Source organism: Bos indicus x Bos taurus, chromosome 12 (genome assembly GCF_003369695.1).
Source record: "Bos indicus x Bos taurus breed Angus x Brahman F1 hybrid chromosome 12, Bos_hybrid_MaternalHap_v2.0, whole genome shotgun sequence".
In the NCBI taxonomy this organism is placed as follows: Eukaryota; Metazoa; Chordata; class Mammalia; order Artiodactyla; family Bovidae; genus Bos; species Bos indicus x Bos taurus.
In genome coordinates this window covers 20,881,720-20,898,621 of record NC_040087.1, presented here as the reverse complement: position 1 = coordinate 20,898,621, position 16,902 = coordinate 20,881,720, and the positions used below count along the sequence as shown (strand labels likewise).

Below are 16,902 nucleotides of genomic sequence, written 5' to 3'. Positions count from 1 at the left end.
GTCGCTCAGTCGTGTCCGACTCTTAGCGACCCCATGGATTGCAGCCCACCAGGCTCCTCCGTCCATGGGATTTTCCAGGCAAGAGTACTGGAGTGGGGCGCCATTGCCTTCTCTGACGACACTCAAAAGAAGGATATTTGGCAAAATTTTAGGAAGCAAGACCATGAAAAGTACAAATATGATAGTAAAGAAATTTGTAGAGATCTGTGGGTAATGGGAAATAATACTCTCTCATATTAGTGTCAGGACTTTAGACCTTGGTGGACTGTCAAAATCTTATCTTAAAACACTTTTGTAATACTGTTTTTTTTAAATGAAATCTGGTAGTTTAAGGCAGGGGTTCAACTTAAAGTTTAGGGAGAATGAAAGAGAACCCCTAGTCTGGGTGATTATATTAATGACCATATAATTTGAAGAGGGAAAAGCTCAAGATATGAGCCTGTATGGTGCTAGTGGTAAAGAATCTGCTTCCCGATGCGGGAGATGCAAAAGATGCAGGTTTGATCCCTGGGTCAGGAAGATCCCCTGGAGAAGGAAATGGCAACCCACTCCAGCATTCTTCCCTGGAAAATTCCATGAACAGAGATTTTCCATGGGTAAAATACTGATAGCCTGGTGGGCTACAGTCCCATGGAGGTCACAAAGAGTTGGACACGACTGAACAGCTGACCACGCATCAGCCCTAAGCAAAGGGAACACAAGAAACCAACGTCAAATTCAAGGGAGCAAAAATTAAATGGATTAGAGAGAAACTGGCTAATTGGATTTCTAACATCTTTATCCCATGGATGATCTAAGAAGAAATATTGCTCTTGCTTTCTAAAAAAATGTAAGTTGAGAGGAGGCATTCTCAAAATACTTCTATTTGGGGGAAAGTTTACCCATTTCTATCATTTAAACCTGTAATTCTTTCATTTTATGACTAATTTATTTCCTGTCCTTTGCTGATCATTTGAACTTTACTCAAATAAACACAAGTTCCAGTGAAGGTTGAACTGTGGATTTCCATCACTCTGACAGCTTTACTATGCTAAAGGCATTATTTGGCAGGAGACACCAATCTTCTTGGGATGTGCTGGTGGGAACTTTAAATAAGCAACAGTACTCTGTGAATAAAACTTCAGGTATTTAAAGGCATCCTAGTTAAGTTAAATGTCAGGATCCTTTGGCAGAAACCAAAACAATACTGTAAAGCAATTGTTCTTTAAAAATAAAGTAAAAAACAAACAAAATGTCAGGATTCTACGATAGGAGGGCCTTGACTAGAGAGGCATACAAAGAGAACCCCACCACCATAAAGCAACAATTTAATTAATTCCCGGACACTACTTCATTCAGCTGTGTGTCACAAAATAATATTTATTAGGTTTACAGTATTCGGCCCATGTTTTACTTTACTAAGAACACTTATATTTAGGACTTCAATTGCCTAGCATGAAAAAGCATTTTTCATTTAAATCAAATATTTTATGAACTCAACTAAAATTAACCCTTGGTTTTGTTTTAATTTAGTCTAAGTAACATCAGCAAAATGAAGGTGAATGGGCAGTGGTCCCTTTTTCTCCCAGACAAGTTTTAAGTGACAGTAAAGTGATCTGACTATAGGAAGCTTTACTCTGTCAGATGAAAATCAGAGTATGGTAAATAAATGTTATAATCACTCAGATTAATTAATATCTGTTATCTTTAGCTTGGATAATCTGTTCTTCTTCAATTCTGTGAAATATCAAACTTCCTTGGGCACTTTTTCTTCTTAGTAAACAGAAAATCAAAAGATCAGATTACATTATTATTTTGGAAAATGTCAATAATAAAAACAAGTCATTTGCTACACATGGTTCTATAATACAACCTATACCAAGAAGAAACCAACAAACGAGCAGTATATGTCACAATTAGGAACCAAGAATTATGTGGAATAAGATATGAATTAAACAATAGCATGAGCATTTCTGAATTATATACACATCCCCCACAGCCAACAAACTTCCTCAGCTGAATTAAACATACTGTTTAAAACTCACCCAAGCAAGCACTATCTTATAAAAACAGAAACACCAAATTCATTATTTTAAATAACTTTCAGTCATTCATCTTCCCACGTGAATTTCCCCCAAAACTCCAATAAACCCAGCAGAAAGGGCAGGACAGCGCACAAACCACCGCCACCGTCCCCAGCCTTGGACCTCACCAATGGGAAAATTACAGACTAACTCATTTCCATCCCAAATGTAAGTATATCAATATGAACACATTAATCATTTTAATTTTCTAAATCCTCAATTTCAAGCTGCTCTAAGACTACAATTCCAACAGATGCGACACCAATCCATCGACAACCTCACAAATCAGCCAATCTTTCCTAAATCCCTCTGGGTTAAGATAAGCAAAGAGAGTGTATATTGCTAAACACCAACAACTTGAAAATAATTTACAAATATTTACTTGACATATAACCAAAATATTTCTGCAAATCTGAGAAACAGAAAATGGACAGCTTATCTGTCAGGTTCAGAGCAGAGACAATGACAGGACTTGCCCAAAGTGAGTCAGCAAATCAGTAGCAAACATGAAAATCAAAGTCCAGTTTCCCACCCGGGCACAATGCTATCTTACGAGCAATGATGAACACTCCAATATTAAACAATGCATCTTTATCAGAATTTAATGCAAACGGTATGTTCAAACTGCATCTCTCATTTGTCTTAACTAAGATAACTTACTCCATGCATTCCCTACCTCATTTCACAAAGAATTGAAAATGGCTTTAAAAGCAGATACAAAAAAAAAAAAAAAAGGCTAGAAATAAGCAAAAAGTCTTGACCGAGGAAAATATATCAAATCCAAGAAAGAAAATCCAAAGAAAGATCTGTTGGGAATATAACAGCCCATGTTTCACCTTACCTATAAGGACTATGTATCAGGTCCATAGAGTTGCTTCTCCTAACCTTTTTCGCCTCACGAATCACGCAGAAACTTAGATATGAGCAAAACAGCTTGGAGGAAATGGAACAGACTGCTGGGGCCCCATAACTGGATTGCTCCTGCCCAACTAAACAGATCAATTTGCAGGGCCCGAAATCCATTTGGATCATCCCAGGATGCTGTTAACACAGGATGAGAAGTTCTGCCTTAGAGAAAGCCAAGGGTTTCTGGCTCTCCTACTTGAAAAGTCACTTTCCTTAGTGTTTCTTCAAAGGGGCGCTGACCATGATGGCAGACGAATGTTCATGGCAGCATGACTTACAATAGCCAGGACATGGAAGCAACCTAAGTGTCCGTCAACCGAGGAGTGAATAAAGAAGATGTGGTGCATATAATCAATGGAATATTACTCAGCCATAAAAGAGAACAAAATAATGCCATTTGCAGCAACTTGGATGGACCTAGAGATTGTCACACTGAGTAAAGTAACAGACAGAGAAAAACAAGCATCCTGTGATATCACTTATATGTAAAACAAAAAGGGGTACAAATGAACTTATCACAAAACAGAATAGAAACACAGATGCAGAAACTTACGGGCGCCGGGGGGTGGGGGGAGTGGGGAGGGATAAACTGGGAGACTGGGACTGACATATACACACCACTGTATGTAAAGCAGACAGCTAATAAGGACCTACTGCACAGCACAGGGAACTCTACCCTGTACTCTGTAATGGCCTATATGGGAAAAGAATCTAAAAAAGACTGGATATATGTATTTGTGTAACAGACTCACTTGGGTGTATACCTGAAACTGACACAAAATAATCAACTAGACTCCAATAAAATTTTGTTTAAAGAGGCAGATAAAACATTTCATGTGTACACACAGCAGTATGGGCTGAGAGCCCAATGAATGCAGGCATTTCTGCAGAAGGACAACATGAAGCAGGAACTCTCAGAACATAGATGAATAATCGACTGCATATATATCCTTTATACTACACATCACAAACAACAGACAGCCTTTCTCTCAACCAGGCTGATGCAAAAATACATAAAACTGGAAAAACAGACAGTTCAAAATGAAGGCTTTTAGTGAGGACTAGAGTTCCTACACTTTATTGTTTAACTACTATTTATTTGTTTACTTAAATTTTAAAGTTTTAAAAATTTTAGATTTATTTTTATTGAGGTAACATTGGTTTATAACATTACATACATTTCATAACGTTACATAGGGTAGTGTAAGATGTTATGGAAAAACCTAAACAAACTTTTTGGTCACCCCAACATTTCTACGCTTGCTACAGCGTGCTCACCACCAAAAATCTAGTTTCCACCTGTCACCACGCATTTGATCTCCTTTACGCATTTTACCTCCCCTCTGGTAACTACTAATCTGTTCTCACTATATCTATGTGTTTATTTTTATTCGGTTTGTTCATTTATTTTATTTGTTGGTGCTTCATATTCCACAAGAGGGAAATCATACGGTCTTTATCTTTCTCTGCCTGACTTACTTCACTGAGTAGAGCTCTTATACTTCAAAGTTAGCTGAGCAAATGGTCAAGTGGCCACACTGGTAGGAAAACTGAAGGGGCCCAACCACAGCCTCAGCCCGGGCAAATGCCATCCCACCAGATGGGATTTTCAAGGCAGAGAGCTGAAGATCCTACAAAATGGTCGTTTTATTTACTGGGTATGCCTTTTATCTGTAGTCACCTTTGAAGAGCCATCTTCTGTTCTGCTTCGGGGACAAATGCATAAACACTTAGGAGCCAAAGTAAGTTCCATCTGTCTGTCCCGGCAGTGACAGAATCCACAGAGGTTTTCCAATTGCCAGTCCTCAACTCAGGCCTGAGACTCTGACCCTCTTAAACTCTTATTCACTGTACCTTTGGCAGCAAAGTGGCTTTAACTCTTCTCCATGGGGAAAGTGTTGGCAAGAAAGGTCCAGACATGATACCCAACTCTGCAGAGTAAGAAAAATCTCAAACACCTGCCACCCCGGCTCCTGCCTGCACTCTCTCTCCTCTACTCCTTTGTCTGACCCCATGAATAGCAAAGCTAGTTGGTAAAGTAAATCTGAAATAACTCAACCATGAAAACAGGAATGCCTGTGCTTTTCATGTTTGCTTGTTTGTTTTTTTCCCCTCTGTTCAGTTCAGTCACTCAGTCATGTCCGACTCTTTGTGACCCCATGAACTGCAGCATGCCAGGCCTCCCTGCCCATCACCAACTCTCGGAGTTTACCCAAACTCATGTCTATCGAGTTGGTGATGCCATCCAGCCATCTCATCCTCTGTTGTCCCCTTCTCCTGCCCCCATCCCTCCCAGCATCAGGGTCTTTTCCAATGAGTCAACTCTTTGCATGAGGTGGCCAAAGTATTGGAGTTTCATCTTTAGCATCAGTCCTTCCAATGAACACCCAGGACTGATCTCCTTTACGATGGACTGGTTGGATCTCCTTGCAGTCCAAGAGACTCTCAAGAGTCTTCTCCAATACCACAGTTCAACAGCATCAATTCTTCGGCATTCAGCTTTCTTTACACTCCAACTCTCACATCCATACATGACCACTGGAAAAACCATAGCCTTGACTAGACGGACCTTGGTTGGCAAAGTAATGTCTCTGGTTTTTAATATGCTATCTAGGTTGGTCATAACTTTCCTTCCAAGGAGTAAGCGTCTTTTAATTTCATGGCTGCAATCACTATCTGCAGTGATTTTGGAGCCCCCTAAAATAAAGTCTGACACTGTTTCCACTGTTTCCCCATCTATTTCCCATGAAGTGATGTGACCGGATGCCATGATCTTTGTTTTCTGAATGTTGAGCTTTAAGCCAACTTTTTCACTCTCCTCTTTCATTTTCATCAAGAGGCTCTTTAGTTCTTCACTTTCTGCCATAAGGGTGGTATCATCTGCATATCTGAGGTTATTGATATTTCTCCCGGCAATCTTGATTCCAGCTTGTGTTTCTTCCAGCCCAGCATTTCTCATGATGTACTCTGCATATAAGTTAAATAAGCAGGGAGACAATACACAGCCTTGACGAACTCCTTTTCCTATTTGGAACCAGTCTGTTGTTCCATGTCCAGTTCTAACTGTTGCTTCCTGACCTGCATACAAATTTCTCAAGAGGCAGGTCAGGTGGTCTGGTATTCCCATCTCTTTCAGAATTTTCCACAGTTTATTGTGATCCACACAGTCAAAGGCTCTGGCATAGCCAATAAAGCAGAAATAGATGTTTTTCTGGAACTCTCTTGCCTTTTTGACGATCCAGCAGATGTTGGCAATTTGATTTCTGGTTCCTCTGCCTTTTCCCCTCTGTGGTAAGATGGAAATATAGTGGTTGAAATGGTATCTATGAGAAGCCTGGAACAAATAATCACATTTACAGCTATAACTAAAACCGTAACTCTGCACCCTCAGGAAGGTTCCTCCCTGGTATTCAAGGTCAGGCAGGTCCCAGCTGGGAAGGCTATAACTTGATCTTGTCATAGTAGGCTACTTTCCAGCTACCAGGTGAGATAATGTCAGGAAGATACTATTTTTGAAAGAATATTTGATAAGGACATACTTTTATTTCTCACTCATCCATAAACATCGGCTTCAGTTCAGTCGCTCAGTCATGTCCGACTCTGCGACCCCATGAATCGCAGCACACGAGGCCTCCCTGTCCATCACCATCTCCCGGAGTTCACTCAGACTCACGTCCATCGAGTCAGTGATGCCATCCAGCCATCTCATCCTCTGTCGTCCCCTTCTCCTCCTGCCCCCAATCCCTCCCAGCATCAGAGTCTTTTCCAATGAGTCAACTCTTTGCATGAGGTGGCCAAACATCAGCTTAGAGGAAACTAAAAAACAAGTCATCAGTCACCCCAAATTCTCTACAGATAGCAGGGTTTAAAATAGACCTTCCAGACTTTCCTGATGGTCCAGTGGTTAAGAGTCTGCCTGCCAATGCAGGGGACATAGGATTCCATGCCTGGTCTGGGAAGATCCCACATGCCATGGAGCAACTAAGCCCATGCACCACAAGAGCCGACCATCAAGAGCCGGGGAACTGCAGCTACTGAGCCCTCACACCACAAGTACTGAAGTCCACGCACCTAACTGGACTCCGTAACAAGAGAAGCCGTCGCAGTGAGAAGCCTGTGCACTGCAACTAGACAATAGACCCCCTCACTGCAACTAGAGAAAGCCCGTGAGCCTCAACGAAGAGCCTGTGCATCGCAACAAAGACCCAACACAGCCAAAATAAAAATAAATAAATTCTAAAAAGATAAAACGGAACTTTCTCAGGGACCTCTTGTGACCATGTGCCCATTACACCTACTTCTGTTAAAACTCACCATGCACCGTGGTACTCATTTTAGGTCTGGCTCCCCAACCCAACTGTATATACCATGAAGACAGGAATCATCTCCCATATTAAACACTCTATCCTGGGGCTTCCCTGGTGGTCCAGTGGTTAAGACTCCATGTTCTCAATGTAGGAGACACGGGTTTAAACCCTGGTCAGGGAACTAAGATCCCACATGCCACAGAGCATGGCCAAAACAAAATAAAAATAAGTAAATAAACATCTTATTCTTAGCACACTGCACAGTGCACAGTGTGTGGCATGGAAGAAACGTTTAAAAATAATTGAATGCACTGTCCAAAGAAATTAAACAAGATAACTCTTTCTGCTTTTCATCTTTACTTGCCCTCACTTTTCCCATACTGTTTTCAGCTCAAAACTAGAGGCACCAATAGGGACCTACTGGACTGCGTGGCTCAGTATTTTCTCTTTAAAGATCACAGAGATGCAGGAGAAAGTGAAAAGACAGGAACTGGGAGGGATACACTCAGGGTGAGGCTGAGTCAGACACTTGCAGCGGCAAGCAGCAGGAACACATGGACTTCAGTGCAAACAGGCATATGGCAGTAAGACAGAGGGACCTCTTGAACTCAAGGCAGAATCAGAGTCAAGCCTGGGAGTTCAGAGCATGAAGAAAACCTGAAGGCATCATTTGCTCAGGCTTCTCTCCCTCTGGAGCCAAGGGATTCACACTTCCTTCATGCACACAAATGCCACAAAGCTGTTGGATTTCTGTGTTCCCAGCTCACGGGACCAGCCTATGTGGAGACTAGCATTTCCCACTCCAAACTCTAAATTCCTGGGAAAACTGGACTGGCTCAGGGGCAAACAGCCTTAACCAGGCAAATCTAGTTTCTCCTAGATCCCTCCTGGAGAGGAAGCAAGTCATAGCCTATCAGGCTCCTCTGTCCATGGGATTGTCCAGGCAAGAAAACTGGAGTGAGTTGTCATTCCCTTCTCCGGGGGATCTTCCCGAACCAGGGATTGAACCCGAGTCTCCTGCACTGGCAGGTGGATACTTTACCACTGCGCATCCAAGGAAGCCCAGGGAAGTGGGAGCGTCTCAGAAAAGACAGGGTATGAGGATGTCTCCAAAGCAGTGGTTGGCTTTTTGATTACGGTGCGTCTGCTCCTCATCTTTCTCTCACCTGCCACTCTCTGAAGTTCATGCAGTCGTATCACACTCCGCCTTTCAGGCTCACTCCTTGCCCTCAAACTTGGCCCTCAGTATTCTTTCTTGCTCATCTAATGTCTTCTGCTCCCTTCCCTGCAATCAACTCCAAATGCTTCTCAATGCTATAAAATGTTACTATCCTACTCAGAATGTGACAAACACCATATTAAAAGGGCTTTTTTTTCTTTTCAGTGTTTGATATTTCAGGTTCTGTGACTTTATTTTTTCCAACTTTATTAAGGTATAATTTTCAAATAAAATTATAAGGTATTTGAAGCTTACAAAGTGATGAGTTGATATATGTTGTGAAAGGATTCCTGCCATCAAATTAACGCATTTTTTAAAATTTTATTTTATTTTTAAACTTTACAATATTGTATTAGTTTTGCCAAATATCGAAATGAATCCACCACAGGTATACCTGTGTTCCCCATCCTGAACCCTCCTCCCTCCTCCCTCCCATACCCTCCCTCTGGGTCATCCCAGTGCACCAGCCCTAAGCATCCAGTATCGTGCATCGAACCTGGACTGGCGACTCGTTTCATACATGATATTATACATGTTTCAATGCCATTCTCCCAAATCTCCCCACCCTCTCCCTCTCCCACAGAGTCCATAAGACTGATCTATACATCAGTGTCTCTTTTGCTGTCTCGTACACAGGGTTATTGTTACCATCTTTCTAAATTCCATATATATGCGAAATTAATGCATTTTTAATTCACTTCACATATTTCTTTCTATTTTTTTTTTGGTAAGGACATTTAAGTTGTACTCTCTCATCAAATTTCAATCTTACAATACATATTATCAACTGTAGGTCACCATGTTATACACTAGATCCCCAGATTCCACACATCCTATAACTGAACTTACATTTGCCACCTCTCTGCCCCTAGCAACCACTTTTCTACTCTCTGTTTTTATGAGTTCAACTTTTTTTAAAGGTATTTTAATGGACAAAGTAAGCAAATAAATCATATATTGCACATACAAGATATTATCTCTGTTTTCTTCTGGATTTGGAATACTACTTTTCTTGTACGACTATAAACACACAATATGGTCATATCTGTCTTGTTCAGTTCAGTTCAGTTGCTCAGTGGTGTCCGACTCTTTGCGACCCCATGAATCACAGCACGCCAGGCCTCCCTGTCCATCACCAACTCCCGGAGTTCACCCAGACTCACGTCCATCGAGTCAGTGATGCCATCCAGCCATCTCGTCCTCTGCCGTCACCTTCTCCTCCTGCCCCCAATCCCTCCCAGCATCAGAGTCTTTTCCAATGAGTCAACTCTTCTCATGAGGTGGCCAAAGTACTGGAGTTTCAGCTTTAGCATCATTCCTTCCAAAGAAATCCCAGGGCTGATCTCCTTCAGAATGGACTGGTTGGATCTCCTTGCAGTCCAAGGGACTCTCAAGAGTCTTCTCCAACACCACACTTCAAAAGCATCAATTCTTCGGCGCTCAGCCTTCTTCACAGTCCAACTCTCACATCCATACATGACCACTGGAAAAACCGTAGCCTTGACTAGACGAACCTTTGTCGGCAAAGTAACGTCTCTGCTTTTGAATATGCTATCTAGGTTGGTCATAACTTTCCTTCCAAGGAGTAAGCGTCTTTTAATTTTATGGCTGCAGTCATCCTCTGCAGTGATTTTGGAGCCCAAAAAAATAAAGTCTGACACTGTTTCCACTGTTTCCCAATCTATTTCCTTGTGGTGTCCATATTATAGCCTCTAGTAAACTGTAGTTTTCCACTTAGTGAGTGAATTAAAGTCGCTTAGTCGTGTCTGACTCTTTGCGACCCCATGGACTATAGCCTACCATGCTCCTCCGTCCATGGGATTTTCCGGGCAAGAGTACAAGAGCGGGTTGCCATTTCCTTCTCTAGGGAATCTTCCCAACCCAGGGATCAAACCCAGGTCTCCTGCATTGCAAACAGACGCTTTACCATCTGAGCCACCAGGGAAGCCCCTTTGTAATCAATACCACATACCCCTTATTTAAGGACAATATTGAGTAACCTCTTAACAAAACAATTTCCAATAGAAAGGATTGCCAAAAAAAAAAAAGTGGAAATTCATAAATGAATACATTCTAAATGACATGAAAATGTAGCCTATTTCCTTATGCAATAAGATTCTGCTTCTCTTAAGGTAAAGAAAAGATCTTGCTCAGAGATCAGTTCCTATGTTATCTGAATGCATATGATCCCTAATATAGAAGCCAATTTCCAATCAACTGTGAAGAACACAGGCTTCTGTTCTTTTCACCCTCCATGATAGATGGGATCGTCCAACAATGAAAGATTATGGAAATTATCCTGACCATTCACCCGCCATTCACCTGCATCTTCTGGCATCCAGCTTGATGGCCTGTGTATAGTCAGTGCACAGTAAATATTTGACCAACTAGAATGTGTACTTATATCTATGTATTTACAAATCAACACTGTACAGGCATGAGCCTTCACATGTGTTCATATAAACATATGTAAATAGATCAGCATGTTGGTTGTTCAGTCACTAAGTTGTGTCCAACTCTTTGTGACCCCATGGACTGCAACACGCCAGGCTCTCCTGTCCTTCACTATCTCCTGGAGGTTGTTCAAACTCAGTCAGTGACCATTGAGTCAATGATGCTAGTTAACCATCTCATCCACTGTCACCCCCTTCTTCTCCTGCCCTCAATCTTTCCCAGCATCAGGGTCTTTTCCAGTGAGTTGGCTCTTTGCATCAGATGGCCAAAGTATTCTTCAGCTTCAGCATCAGTCCTTCCAATGAATATTCAGGGTTGATTTCCTTTGGGATTGATTGGTTTGATCTCCTTGCTGTCCAAAGGACTCTCAAGAGTCTTCTCCAGCATCACGATTAGAAAGCATGAATTCTGTGGTGTCCAGCCTTCTTTATGGTCCAACTCTCAATCTGCACATGACTACTGGAAAAACCATTACCTGCATGTTGGAGAAAATGCCAAAAGGCAACCTCAAAATATAAAAGGCATTCAAATCACCTCGGGATCTTTTAAAATGCAGATTCTCATTCAGTAGGTCTCAGATGGAGCCCAGTATTTGTATTTCTAGTAAGTTCTCAGGTGACCTTGATGCTGCCGGTCCACAGACCACAAGTTGATAGCAAAGTAATCCCTTCTTTACTCCCTTTCGTAGACGGTCACAGGCAAAATAATTAGAGGGTCATTCTCAAAGGTCACGTTCGGTCACTTAGGAAAATGTATGATAACACTCTCAGGGAAACTCATCTTTGTTAGCAGATTCAAGTCTGCAGTAAGTACTTCTTTACTGAGCGCCTATATCGGGTGCAAGAGCTATAGCAGCTTTCTTTAGTCACTCACGGATACAGCTTACTAAAGCACAAACATGCAACCGAGGCTTCTCTGTATCCTCCGTGATATTTGAGTAAAGAGAACATTAAAGAGTGACATCAGATGTTTATGGATGTGTGTATTGGAGAGTGGGGGTGGTTGGTAAGCAACTGTTTAGGATCCCGCATCTTCATGAGGTTCCTGTCAACACCCATCTCAATGAGATTCCTTAAGCGCCATCCCCAAGCCCTCGTCACTCTGCCCACATTGGCCTCTCCTGTCTTCATAGTCACATGGAAATTACATGACTCTGGGGTCAACTTCAATTTGCTGGACTACAGAATTTCCCCAGCTCATCCTGCTGGAGATTATGTCAAGTGTGATGCAAAAGGCCGTAGGTAAGACTGGTTATACCACTTAAAAATAAGGGGGGAAAAAATCAATCATAGAATTCCTTTCCTTTTCCATTTACCTAAGGCCCCATCACTGCCAAGACTTAAGAAGAAAGTTCACCTTGGGTCTTTGCTGTGCACTGGCATCTGCTGGAGGCAGAACCAGTAAGGTGAGAATCTAACCATAGTAAGTTCCCTACATACGAAACCTTCAAGTTGCAAGTTTTCAAAGATGCAAACGTGCCCCCCCATGCCAGCGGTCGTACTATACTGTTATACTTTTCAAGGCACTGTACTGTAAGATTAAATGTTTATTTTTTGTGTTTGTTTGCTTTTTATGTATTATTTGTGTGAAAAGTATTATAAACCTATTACAGTACAGTACTATGTAGCCGATTGTGTTCGTTGGGTACCTAGGCTAACTTTGCTGGACTTAAGAGAACGCGCTCTCAGGATGGAACTCATTTGCATGTAGGGGACTTACTATACTGAATTATAAGTTTATTTTTTGATAATGTAGAGTGGGATACTTGGTTCAACTACACGGTTATCATCTATTCACTACAATTCTAAAGAAATGCAAACCTCAAAGATAAATCTGAAATCACAGAAATCTATTACATCCTTAATAACGTATTTGTTCATAAACACGCAAAATTGTTGCTTAAGTTATTACAGTCTTCTTTTGCCAGAGGCGTAAGCTTTAGCACATCCATAGTGCAGCATGAATTTTTCTGGCTTGTATGTCGTGGCATGTACTACTCAAACGGGGATACTGGTATCAAGGAAAGAGGTGCACATTGCAGGAAGCCAGAGGGTACAGAGACCCAGATGACAAGCCCAGGACATTTTTCTAGTATGACAATTTCAATTAAGGTTTGCAGGAAGGGGAGAAAGAGAAATGTTTAGTAATATGACTGACAATGAATTCAAATAATTACACTAAAATAAATATGGAATAAGATACCCAAACTTCATTAATTTTGATAAAACCATAGCCTATAAAGAAATTTCCTATCTGGGGAGGGGGTTGTGGGGCGCGGGCAGCAGCTCTCTCCCCGCAGGGGAACTTCTGCCAGTTCGAAAATCTAAGAATTAGTCATCTTTTTTAAAAAGTATATTTGAAAGATTCACTATTTATCAGTGCAAGGACATATTTCTCATAGGAGCTTTTGGGGAAATGAGACAGACTTCTAATTAGAACATTTCAATCCACAGCAAATCCTTTTGAGAGCTGAATGTTCAACGCTGAATGTCCTGAACTTGAACAAATAATAGAACAATAATGTAAGAACAAGTTTACTTCACAAATGTAATCACTGGACAAAATTTTGAATTGTCTAAGGAACTACTTTACAAAAAAGTTAAACAAAAAGTTGGAAATGAGAGGGAGACAACTGTAATCAGGGAGCCAAGGTATTGAAGTCCTTCCATTAATCTTACTCAGAAACCGTGTATATACAGTCAGTTTCAAAACAATTTTCTCATTTTACACAGAGAGCTAAAATGATATAATACGGTCCTTTCCATTATAATGATAATCCCAACCCTCATGCATCTCTACTCAAGAGAACATAGAGCAGGCAATCTGGGAAGGAAGGGGAGTTGGGGTGCACATTTGATTCTTAAAGACAGAGATCCAGATACTTACAAGGCATCACATGGTATATGCTTGGCCAGTACTGTCCACTGTCTCTCTTTAACCACACACGTACAGTCCTGCAACAAAAGAAATGGGTGTGTTAAATCACACTATTTTTGGTCATGGGAAAGTTGACAGAAGGTCTTAAATATACATACAGTGGACCCTCAACAATACAGATTTGAACTATACAGGCCTACTTAAAAGTGGATTGTTTTCCACCAAAAATGCACTACAGTACTACACAGCCATGAATGGTTGACTCTGCAGATGTGGAACCACAGATACAGAAAGCCAACTATACAGTCGTGTGCAGATTTTATTTTTTTAACATAATTTGATCTATTTATCTATGGCTGTGCTGGGTCTTTGTTGCTATGCGGGCTTTTCTCCAGTTGCAGTGCGTGGGGGCTACTCTTCATTGCAGTGCGCGGGCTTCTCACTGTGGTGGCTGTGCAGGCTTTTCTCCAGTTGCAGCGCCTGGGGGCCACTCTTCATTGCAGTGTGCGGGCTTCTCACTGTGGTGGCTTCTCTTGTTGTGGAGCATGGGCTCTAGGGCACGTTGGCTTCAGAAGTTGTGGTTCCCGGGCTCTACGGCACACGCAATAGTTAGGGTGCACAGGGCTTAGCTGCTCCAAGGCACGTGGGATCGTCCCAAATCAGGGATCGAACCTGTGTCTCCTGCACTGGCAGGTGGATTCTTTACTGAGACACCAGGGAAGCCTTATATGCAGATTCTAACCTGCACGGAGAATCAATGCTTCCAACTGTTCAAGGGGCAACTCCGTGTGTGTACATGACATAGTCATATTGCTATAATTAAATAATATATATCACATATAAATATGTATAACATGTTTGTTTATAACATATCTCTATACAACACATGAATATATAGATCCTAACTATATATATACATATACACATGCACATTATATATATGTGCACATACACACCACTTACGCTTTTCTAAAGATACTATATTCCTTAAATTTAAGGCTGCATATATTTAGAACTACATGACTGTTTTATAATTAAATATTTAAGGATAATTAAATTTTATCCTCATATGTATTTATATACCCACATGTGACAGTGTTCGAAAATTATTCTTGTAGTTGTTTTGCTCTGGGAGTATATGGCCTTTGCCCTAGTCTGCTGGAAGCATTCACCTCCCTGGGCAGTAACTGGGATTTACTAGGGAAGAACACAGGAAGAGATAATGAAGCAATATCCAACACCTGACACACAAAGAAGGCTTACTGGTAAATTCAGTCTTACAAGCTAGGCCATTGTCTCAAAGAGGGTTTTTCCAAGCAATGATAAAACTCTTGAGACTCAGATTACTAAACTAGAGGACTGACTGTGGAACCCACCAGGGAACAGGGTAATCCTGCAACAAGGTGGGGGATGAGGGTCCACACCAGATGGACACGTGGTAGACGTCCAGGACAGAGGACGAGATGGTTGGATGGCATCATCAACTCAATGGACATGAGTCTGAGCAAACTCCAAGAGATTGTGAAGGACCGGGAAGCCTGGCATGCTGCAATCTATAGGGTCACAGAGAGCTGGACACGACTGAGTGACTGAACAACAAGACATCCCGAGAGCTCAGAGAGGAGGAGTCAAACAGAAAATGATGCTGTCAGGGGATACTGTTAGGTTCTTATCAACCAGAAAGGCCCTACCACAGGTTACACCAGCACCCACCCACAAGGCCAACACAACAAGGAGGTAAAGGGACCCTGCCCCAGAGACCAGAGGGAGTAGCCAACGTCAAACCAAGGGAAATGAACAGTGCCCCATGGCTGCCAGGAGATCCTATACCCCACAACTCTCACCCCATACCCTCACACCATCCCAGGGTAAAAAGCGGACACTGAGCATTTTTATCTCAGAGAGAACTGGACAATATCTAAATAGACTGTTTAAGTCACTACCTTAGACTAAGTTTTAAACTGTATTGGATTTCTTCCCCAGTTAATCAGTGGGTCGCCCAGTAGGAGGAAAGGACTAAGTACAGACACAACAAGGACGTGCCCTTTCTCTGTGTGGCCACGAGAGTCGATGTAGTGATGTATCAGGACACCACTACATACACTTGTAGAATTCCATCTTTTCGGTCAACCAGCCAATCTGTGAGATGGACAGGTGTAATGGAAAATAATTCCTAAGAAATAATTCAATAAGTACATTATTTATACACCTAATCAGCCTTCACTTAAATTCTTTTCATAATATACACCAATACATTTTAATATGGAGACTATTATCTCCATGAGTGCCATCATGGAAAATGATAGAACAGGAAGTTCCAAGAATCAGTCCCTGTACCAAATCAATTATGGAGCTGGGAAGAACTGTCAGAATCACTGTTTCAGAATTCTAAAGTCTAGTTAGACACTTGCCGCATCCATGGGAATGCCAGATGAAGAAGCAGGTTTGTGGCAGTAAATGTCACATCTTACTTGCAGCTGCCATCATGCATGTCCCATTCACATAGCAGGTAGCTGTGGGGACTGTGGCTCGTGTTCACAGAGTGGCTTGCAGGTACCAGGGTGCTGGAACCCTGCCCTTCAAATCTGGGGGATGTGTGTTTTGATTTGCCGAGTGGTTCACTGAGGGAGTAGAGAAGAAACTGGCCTTTCTCTCAGTTCTCTAGGTCTGAAGGGCTTTCCAGGGCAGTGTTTGCCAAAAGAATTTTAAGGGAAGGAAGACCTTTTTCTCCTTAATGAAATCACTGGTTGACCTCAGAAGAACAGAAACTTCAATGATCACATACAACAAGAAATACAGTCTTTGCAGAAAGAGCTTGGAAAAGTCACTAAACAGACAACTGCACCGTTCAACAAGTAACAACAGCAATCTCTATAAAGGAGGGGGATTGTGACTTTCAGTTACCACATTATAATATTTAAAAACATTCCGTTTCTAGACATGTGTTTGCCAAGGCAGAGGGGAAGTGAGGGAGGGGTGGACTGGGAGTTTGGGGTTAGTAGATGCAAACCATTATGTATAGAAAGTGGTTATGTGGGTTATGAGCTCATGGCCATCAAGCAGGTAACATCTTCCA

General features: G+C 41.7%; 1 protein-coding gene across 2 annotated transcripts in view; it reads right to left on the bottom strand.

Moving 5' to 3' along the window:
• WDFY2 (WD repeat and FYVE domain containing 2) overlaps positions 1–16,902 on the bottom strand; it is a 187,137-nt gene that overhangs the window by 100,676 nt on the left and 69,559 nt on the right. For both annotated transcript variants that reach the window (XM_027557317.1, XM_027557316.1), the window contains exon 2: positions 13,836–13,903. In XM_027557317.1, coding sequence (XP_027413118.1) covers positions 13,836–13,903 — 68 coding nt within the window. The remainder of the gene's footprint in view (positions 1–13,835; positions 13,904–16,902) is intronic.